This window comes from Engraulis encrasicolus, chromosome 13 (genome assembly GCF_034702125.1).
Source record: "Engraulis encrasicolus isolate BLACKSEA-1 chromosome 13, IST_EnEncr_1.0, whole genome shotgun sequence".
NCBI classification, from domain to species: domain Eukaryota; kingdom Metazoa; phylum Chordata; class Actinopteri; order Clupeiformes; family Engraulidae; genus Engraulis; species Engraulis encrasicolus.
The window spans coordinates 37,462,996-37,472,995 of record NC_085869.1 but is presented as its reverse complement, the minus strand read 5'-3'; the positions used below and the strand labels follow the sequence as shown (position 1 = coordinate 37,472,995).

The 10,000-nt window shown below is 43.4% G+C and overlaps 1 protein-coding gene across 1 annotated transcript; it reads left to right on the top strand.

Annotated features, from left to right (window-relative positions):
* The first annotated feature begins 756 nt into the window (after positions 1–756).
* LOC134461741 (zinc-binding protein A33-like) lies at positions 757–3,178 on the top strand. The gene is made up of 3 exons (XM_063214615.1): positions 757–998; positions 1,797–1,954; positions 2,304–3,178. The coding sequence occupies exons 1-3, from the start codon at positions 872–874 to the stop codon at positions 2,673–2,675; spliced, it is 657 nt and encodes a 218-aa protein (XP_063070685.1). The 5' UTR covers positions 757–871; the 3' UTR covers positions 2,676–3,178.
* The last annotated feature ends 6,822 nt before the right edge of the window (positions 3,179–10,000 follow it).

Sequence of the window (10,000 nt, the reverse complement as noted above, 5' to 3'; positions counted from 1 at the left end):
CTCTAACAATGATGTTTTTTCCCATTTGTTAAGCACTTTGAGTTACATGCCTTATATGATACAGTGCTATACAAATACAATTACCGGTATTATTATTATTATTAATGTAATGGCCAGAGTGTCTTGATGAAGGGAACTCCGTCTAAGCCTCTGCCTCGAAATGAACTTCATCGAACAAACGGGTCACCCTTACATAAGTGTAACTGATTACTGATAGTCGCTCAATGTGGGCATCTCAAAAGTCTAGTGCGCGCACTTCCAAGTGTAGTGCGCGCACTTCCAAGTGTATCAGCCTAATTAGTCTCGCCCAGTGATTGGATACTCTTTGGTGAACTCTGCGGTGTATCCAATCACTGGGCGTGACTAATAAAAAGTATCCAATCACTGGGTGTGACTAATTAGACTGATACACTTGGAAGTGTGTTCACTACAGTTTTGAGAAATGCTCAATGTGTGGCATTAATAGCCCCTCCCCCTCCAAAAATCTTAGGCAAATGCACTTATGACTGACTAAGGAGCACGTCGTCCTCCCACACAAGACGAGTGTTCGCCAGTTCCAAATGGGTCCTGTGTGTGTGTGTGTGTGTGTTTGCGAGTGTGTGTATGTGTGCACGTATGTATGATTACAAATTTTGCTGTCATCAGTCACGTGAACGTTCATGTTGGTTAGAGAACAGTTGCCAGACTGTCTACTCTCTCTCTCTCTCTCGTGTGTGTGTGTGTGTGTGTGTGTGTGTGTGTGTGTGTGTGTGTGTGTGTGTGTGTGTGTGTGTGTGTGTGTGTGTGTGTGTGTGTGTGTGTGTGTGTGTGTGTGTGTGTGTGTGTGTGAGTGTGGGTGTGTGTGTGTGTGTACCGCAGCACTGACTTGTGAATGTTCCTTCAGACTCCAGTTTGCCAAGCAGGACGCAGACAGGCTGTCAGATGCTGTGATCAGAGCAAGCACCTGGAAACCCTTCAGTTTCTCGTATGGCTGAAGATGAAGACGGTTCTTGAACCTAGTACGACACACACACACACACACACACACACACACACACACACACACACACACACACACACACACACACAAATGCACACACATAAACGCACACACACATGCACGTGCATGCGTCTACTCACACACCCTCTCACACACACAGACACAAACACACACGCACGCACACACACACACATAAACGCACACACACACACACACACACACACACACACACACACACACACACACACACACACACACACACACATAAACGCACACACACACACACACACACACACACACACACACACACACACACACACACACACACACACACACACACACACACACACACACACACACACACACACACACACACCCTCTCACACACACAGACACAAACACACACGCACGCACACACACACACACACACACACACACACACACACACAGCACCTTTGAGCTTTTCCACACTGCCTGTTTTCTCTGCTTTTGGCCAATATGTAGTATAAATGATTTAACATTGTGTGTATTCCTATGACTCTAAACCCCAACAGACCACATCCCGAGTAGACTGTGTGTGTGTGTGTGTGTGTGTGTGTGTGTGTGTGTGTGTGTGTGTGTGTGTGTGTGTGTGTGTGTGTGTGTGTGTGTGTGTGTGTGTGTGTGTGTGTGTGTGTGTGTTTCTGTCTGTGTTTGTGTGTGTGTGTGTGTGTGTGTGTGTGTGTGTGTGTGTGTGTGTGTGTGTGTGTGTGTGTGTGTGTGTGTGTGTGTGTGTGTGTGTGTGTGTGTGTGTGTGTGTGTGTGTGTGTCTTTGCAGTGCCTATGACGATGAACCCCAACACGGCGCATCCCGAGCTGTTCTTGTCAGATGACCTGATGACGGTGACCTTCATCAAGGACAACCCTGAACGCTTTGACCTGTACCACAGTGTAATGGCAAACGAGGGCTTCGACTGTGGCATTCACAGCTGGGAGGTAGGACTTTATCCATTTTGCGCTGATGCACCTATGTTATAACCTAGGAGATAGGACCTTATACCTTTTGCGCTGGTGCATCTGTTATAACCTTAATGTCACCAACATTGTAATTTTAATGTTAATCTGTTACATTATAATGCTCTCTGTTATGACATAGCGATGTTGTTATGGTGTCATCATCAATGAGTGAATGGGCACGCTACATCTTTATTTCTTTTTAAATATATCCTTCTTTCCAGAGGAGGGGGGTAGCCTTCATCAGCAGAACACTGTAGAGTGGGAGAGAGAGATGTGGGAGGTTTGCGAAATGACCTTGGGGGTAATTTGTGCTCCTCTGGTGCTACAGGTGGAGGTTGGTAACACCTCGCGCTGGATAGTGGGCGTCATGGCCGAATCTGCCCAGCGCACGGGCGACTTCTCAGCCCAGAAGGGCCGCTGGTTCCTGTGGAACAACAACGGGCTGTACCACGCCCGCTGCACGCCTCTCGACCCATCTGAGGTCAAGCCAGAGAAGATGCCCACGAGGATCAGGGTGTGGCTGGACTTTGGAGCTGGAGAGATCAGCTTCTACGACCCTGAAAACAACGTACACCTGCACACGCTCAAAGAGCCGTTCTACGAGAAGGTCTTCCCCTATTTTAACACACTCTCCGCACTTAGGATCGTGCCCATAAAGCAGCCGTTGTGGGGTCAGGCTCCTGAGTCCGAGCAAGATTAGCCTTCGGACGACCGTCTTGAGATGTTAGTCCGACCAAACAACGTGCCAACAACGACTGAATCTCAAAACCGTCAGACCAATGTTGTCAGATGATAGTACTATGTAAGTCCAATCAATTTGCAATCACGTCTTCGGAAATACTCGGAGTCTCTCGCCTCAACTTGGCTGCATTTGTCGCAGAGCACTGATGACACCAGATTCAGCTTCAGTGATTACATCTTTATCAAAGCCAATAAATGTTCTCAACACAACCATGTCCCGGAATTAACCCCTTTAAACAAAGTTACCAAATGTTGCATTACATGTCACTACATATTTATTTTATTTAGGTCTTGTACAATGTTTTGATAAATATAGTACAACTACTTTGTGTGTCTGTGAGGGAATTGTTGGGTGGAAAAAACGACGAGCCAAGCCCAGGCTCCGCATGGTTCAACTAGGCAAGAGAGTTGTGCAGGGCACAGCTCCACAAACGCACACAACAGCGCGTGGAAATGGTCGGATTAAAGACACACACACACACACACACACACACACACACACACACACACACACACACGCACGCACGCACGCACACGCAAATGCACACACAAATCATACTGACAGCAGAGTCACCAATTCGGTTTTGGACATTTTGACATTGTTGTACAGTATTATGACTTGTAGTTTGCAAATGTAATATGTGTGTGGTCTAAGAAATAAAGCTTATTAAATGGTTTCAAGAAGTTCTGCATTATAAGTCATTTCATTGTTTGAATGGTGACAGGTCCATTCATTTACAGTATTTCATGTAAACACACATGGCCCTATCCTCTAGATAGTAAAGTTACTGATTTGGTTCCAAGTAGGCCTAGTGTCTCGTACGGTGTACAGTATAATTGAAATGGTTCCAAGAAGGCCTTTTGTCTCATATGGTATATAGTTGCATAGATAGGGAGATGGTCTTGGGATTAGAGGGTTACAGGTTCAAATCCCACCCTTACCTCTTCCTACACCTTCAAGGCACCTAACCCCACATTGCTCCAGGGACTGTAACCAATGGATTAAAAAGTTGGATAAAAGCATCAGCTAAGTGAAATGTAATGCATTCATGTTTCCTTGATGGCACCAGTGTGAAGAAACAGTACTGATCCTCATTTTATTTTGTGATGCTTTAGAGGCGGACGGATTGGTTAAATGGGGTTTCCCTTGCCCACATCCTGTGAGGACCAATGGTTTTGCTCAATAGTCACCAATGGTTTTGGTCAATAGTGCTGCCTGGACAACTGTCTGTAACTGTCCTATCTGTGTGTGTGGTGTGTGTGTCTTTGTTGTGGGGGGGAGGGGGGCACAGATTCAGTTTGATTGGGATGACATACAGTTGGTTGTTATTGTAGCCTATTTACTGTTCCAACATTGATATCCGAAATTGTACTGCTCCCCAAATTACACTATGGCAGATAGTTAAATTGTTGCATTGGTCTCTAAAACAGTTTTTGCAGCCTGAACTGAAGATCACTTGGAAATAAACAAGTAACTAAACAATTTACTTGATTGATTAAAATGATCAATTACCCAATAATATCCATCCACACACCTTCACAATGTTCACATTTACCTTAAGGCTCATGTTCTAAGACTTATGTCTGCTTCCATCTAGTGCTTGGAAGTTTTAGTATGTACTCGTACCCCGTAAGTAAATCCCATAGACCCAACCCCCCCAACCCACGTATGCATGCACGCACACACGCACGCACACGCACGCACACACACTGAACTTGCACATGGGCATAACCTGGTCAGTGTCAGCAATTGAGTCTGCAATCTGTAATGCTAGACATCTGGAAGATCAAATCTAATGGTTAAACATCTGCATGTTGTAAACATGTGTTTATACCTGTACCATGAACCAATTCCTCTGTACCTTGACCAGATCCTCAGTAATTGTAAAAAAACAAAAAACAAAACAACAACCTTTTAGACCAATCAGCTTGTAAGGCCTGTTGAAAGGACCAGTCAGGGTCTCCCACTGTGAGTTATGGGACAAATTACTGTTCTCGTCTCCATTGCCACTCAACAACTGAGTGAAATGGAACTTCCGATGTAATTTTGTGGGTTTAAATATGTTCAAATGTAGGGCTGAAGCATATAAGGACTGTACACTATAAAGGCTCTTAATTTATTTGTGATTTTCTGACATGCCCTGCAGTCCTCTAAACCAAAGAATTCTGCTGACATCTTGTGGCTATATTTTGTAATTACAATGTGCATGTGTCAAACTCCCTGGTCTTGGCACACGCATGTGTCAGGCGATAAAAGCAATGAGAAATGTCATTCTGTTGTGGAAAATTGGAGGTTAGTTTAGGGATGCTGTTTCTCCATGTTGTTTTAAGAATGTCCTCTCCATTTCAGGAAAAGAGCACACACACACACACATCCCAACACGGTGACTCCATGATCGTCGCGTCTTCCATCTCCTAGGGGGCTTAGGCAACACTCAGCATCACGTTTCTTTACTGATTGATAATGCGAAGGGCGTACGACATGACAATATTAAATCATGCCGCAACTTAATAGTGTACTGTATTGGAAAGTTTGCATGTTGTAGGCTATGGCATAAGCTGACTCATCCATTTTACTGTTTTTCTTGATCGCTTTAACACAATTTTTTAAACTGACTCACACAAAGTCGTCATGATCACTATTTCAACAAAGCAAAAGACACGTTGTGCATATGTGTTAACACATTCTTGTTGACTTGACATATTTCCCATTCATATAACACAGTTTTTGCTAAACAGTTAACCTATGTGCCATTTAAGTAGTGCACATTTCATTGTTTAAAGAAACACTATGCAACTTTTTCATAGTCATGAAATGGCTTGGTACTCAAGATTTTGCTTGACTGACTCGTAATGGGGAAAATGGCAATATTTCCATCACCGCCTAGTGCTCCTGCTCCGAAACAGCATAGTCCAGGAGCCCAGGGGGGTCTAGCTAGTTGGGAAGGTTACCAATTTTTATGGGTACTATGATGTCTGGCATGGTCCCCAGATAGAGGAACAGCACGTTTGCCGGGTTCCCTCGGGTGGGTGTGGCAAGGAGGGGGTAAGACTGGCACCCAAAAAATGGGCTAGATCAGTTGGTGAGGTTACCACTTGGAACCTGTTGTAAATTGTTCATCATAGTCCCCTGATAGAGAAATGACCCCTGTCATACATTTTTAGTGGTGGGTTACCCCGGCAGACACCCCCGTATGATGATACCCCCAAAAATGGGCTAGATCAGTTGGTGAGGTTACCACTTGGAACCTGTTGTAAATTGTTTGTCATGGTCCCCTGATTGAGAAATGGCCACTGCCAGACGTTTTTGATGGTGGGCGGGGCTTGCCAGACATCATTAACTGGGGGTAAAAAGTGGGCTAGATCAGTTAGTGAGGTTACCACTTGAAATCTCTTGTAAATTGTTCATCATAGTCCTCTGATAGAGAAATGACCACTGCCAGACATTTTCAGTGGTGGTGGACCCCCGGCAGACGCCCCCGTATGATGACGTCCCCAATATAGGCTATGTCATTCACATAAGGTTTGAACCATTTTAGATAATTCCAACATGGACACATAATTGGAAGGGTCAATATGTTCATAGAAACATGTTTTGAGTACTTTTTTAGGACAACATTTCTTTAATTTAACAGATATCACAATTCCGAACAGGAATCAGTGTTTATGCTTTCAAAAACAATGCAAAGATGACGTGTTTCTGACTTAAAAAGTGCATTTTGTAGGATGGTTGCCAGAATATTTCACTCATTTTTACAAAATAATGAACCAATATTTACTATTATGACCAAAGTGCAGTAAGTTTTGCAGCTAAAAATGTCTATTTCAAAATGGCAGACAATTGAGAAGTTCCCCCTTTGCATGTATGAAAAGTGCAATTTTCCCAGCCATAATGAATACTTAGAATTTGATGGTGGTGGTTAATATTCATAAAAAGGTAATATTTTGAATGGGCAGTATGAATTCTGGGAAATAAACAACCAAATAAGTTACACAAAGCATCTATAAGCAATTCATGGACAAAATATGCTGACATTGAAGGCCTGTGATTTGTATGAAGAAATTGCACTACCGGTATATGCACTACTGCACCACTGTATGTTAACAGCAATTTGAAATTTCCACTCTCCAGCAGTTCTGAATATTGAGATAATATTCAGGTAAATTTGGCCACTTTTGCATATAAGTGAATGGCCCAAAGTGGCCCAATTTACCCGAATTCCCCAACATAGACATACACAGGACTGACATTAACTGACAGACATGGTGTGATGCATGTTACAGGGCCCAGGCAGTTATTGTGAGATACTGCAGGTAAAGGTGCAGTCGCATTGTGTGTGTGTGTGTGTGTGTGTGCGCGTGCGTGTGTGCGCGTGCGTGTGTTTTGCAGGGCCCAAGCAGTTCTTGTGAGGTATGCAGCTGCAGTCACATAGTACAGTTCCATAGGTATAGCTGTGTATGTAGGCCTATCTGTGCAAGCAAATAATATATCCTTAAGTACACAACAAAGATCATGACAAACTACCACAGCCATAAATACATACTAGAGCCCATACCTTATCAGCAGCAGTAATAAAAGTAGTAGATATATCTTGGAGAACATAGTGGGTTTCATGCACATAGCAAACAGTGCAAAGACTTGATGCAGTTGTTTTAGGGGGGTGATTTGTGTTCTGGGTCAATCCCATTCCTACACTGCTGTTGTATCCCGCTGCTGGATTGTAAACTCTCCTATGGCCTCCTCCATGTCCCTTGGTGTACTGGCATGTCTCCTGGCATCCCATCCATGCTGTGGACTCTGGTAGGGGACCCAGCAAACTTACTTGCCACAGAGCACATTATGGGCCAACTTGAATGAGTGGCACTAGCTGAACAAATGTTCATGATGGATGGAAGGTGAAATTGCCCACTCAACTTTACCCAGGAAGCAGTGGCATTGGTGGGCTTAATCAATGATGAAGGGTTGTTCCAGCAGATGTCCTCCCTAAGAATTTTGTGTAGTTCACTCTCTATACACCAGTAACAAAGTCAGTGATGGGTGCTGTGTGGATGGTCAGTGACCCAGCTTGCACATTCTGTACATGAAATATACTATTATGGTGTTGAATGCTGAATTGAAGTATATGCCCATCCTCACATATCAGAGCATTCTCTCATATTACTCATTTTGTCCAGGTAAGGGCTGGGTGGATGGCAGAAATCGCCTCCTCTGTGGAACATTTGACTGAGAGTATACAATATCAACAAGAAGAGGCCCTGGGTGGGTGGATGAATTTGCTATTGGATTGGATGTCTGACACACACGCCAATGGAACTGCACATGTGCATGCTATACCTCACAGCAACGGCCTGAACACCTGCAATATGCAACACACCCTGCTGCTGTGTATGCCTATGTTAAGTATTTTGATTCTAAATCTTCAGAGCTGCTGGAAAGTGGGAATTTCAAATTGCTGTTAACATTAACATACAATGGTGCAGTAGTGCATGTAGTACTGCAATTTCTTAGTACAATTCACAGGCCTTCAATATCAGCGCAATTTGTCCACAAATTGCTTTAAGGTGCTCTGTGGAATATTTAATTAAGTATTTAAGTATTCATTATGACTAGGAAAATTGCAATTTCCATACATGAAAAGGGAGATCTTCTCCATTGTCTGCAATTTTGAAAGAGACATTTTTTAGCTGCAAAACTTACTGTACTTTGGTCATAATAGTACATATTGGTTTATTATTTTGTAAATATTAATTAAATATGCTGGCCACCATTCTTTTAAATCAGAAACATGTCATCTTTGCATTGATTTTGAAAGCCTGCCCACTGCTTCCTATCCGGATTTAAATTAAAGTCATTTTTGTCCTAAAAAGTACCCAAAACATGTTTCTATGAACATATTGACCCTTCCAATCATTTCTCCATGTTGGAATTATCTAAAAAAAAAAGTGGTCTCATTTGTCTTTTTGGACCATGTCTGGTTCAAACCTTATGTGAATGACATAGCCTATATTGGAGATGTCATCATACAGGGGCGTCTGCTGGGGGTCCCCCACCACTGAAAATGTCTGGCAGTGGTCATTTCTCTATCAGAGGACTATGATGAACAATTTACAAGAGATTTCAAGTGGTAACCTCACTAACTGATCTAGCTCACTCTTAACCCCCCAGTTAATGATGTCTGGCAAGTCCCGCCCACCATCAAAAACGTCTGGCAGTGGCCATTCCTCAATCAGGGGACCATGACAAACAATTTACAACAGGTTCCAAGTGGTAACCTCAACAACTGATCTAGTCCATTTTTGGGGGTATCATCATACGGGGGCGTCTGCCGGGGGTAACCCACCACTAAAAATGTCTGGCAGTGGTCATTTCTCTATCAGAGGACTATGATGAGCCATTTACAACAGGTTCCAAGTGGTAACCTCACCAACTGATCTATCCCATTTTTTGGGTGTCAGTTTTACCCCCTCCTTGCCACACCCACCCGAGGGAACCCGGCAGACGTGCTGTTCCTCTATCTGGGGACCAAGCATGGTTATATATAAATATTAATTTACGTTATTTTGTGATTTTCATGCATGCCTTGGCTTGTGGTCTACCAAACTATAAGAGCTTTTCTGACCTCTTGTGGTCATTTTTTGTAATTACACTCCAGGTTCACCCTACTTGTCTGCACTACTTCACTGCACTCTGTGTGTGCGCGCGCGTGTGTGTGTGTGTGTGTGTGTGTGTGTGTGTGTGTGTGTGTGTGTGTGTGTGTGTGTGTGTCTGTGCCTAATCCATATTGGGGATGAGGACAGGCTCTTCCGATTTACATATAGCCTACCTCAAGGTTAACCTAGTCTACAACTGAACCAGTTTCTTGGTATAACACAGCATGACATGTTGTGACATAAATAGCCACGTTTAATAACATAAAACTAATTCCCAACTACTTGGGCAACTTTTGCAGGCCTACAGAATTGAACAACCAAGTACTTTTAAGGTGGAAACATTATCATCTTTCTTACGTGTGTGTGTGTGTGTGTGTGTGTGTGTGTGTGTGTGTGTGTGTGTGTGTGTGTGTGTGTGTGTGTGTGTGTGTGTGTGTGTGTTTCAAATTATTTTCTGCTATGTACTTCTCATCATGACCAGAGTGTGGCATTATTGAGCACAAAAGGCTTTGCTTGGGCTCCTAATGTCTGTCGTCATACCTGTAGTGCACACACCCTTGATGACATCATCCAATGGCCCCAACCCAATTGGGTAACACTTTACAATAAGGGTACATTAATTATGTTGGAATT

Excerpts from the sequence above, each read along its gene's own strand:
- LOC134461741 (XM_063214615.1), top strand. The coding sequence starts at position 872 with ATGTTCCTTCAGACTCCAGTTTGCCAAGCAGGACGCAGACAGGCTGTC. Across the intron at positions 999-1,796 it reads GAAGACGGTTCTTGAACCTA|TGCCTATGACGATGAACCCC; the intron begins GTACGACACACA and ends GTGTCTTTGCAG. Across the intron at positions 1,955-2,303 it reads GTGGCATTCACAGCTGGGAG|GTGGAGGTTGGTAACACCTC; the intron begins GTAGGACTTTAT and ends CTGGTGCTACAG.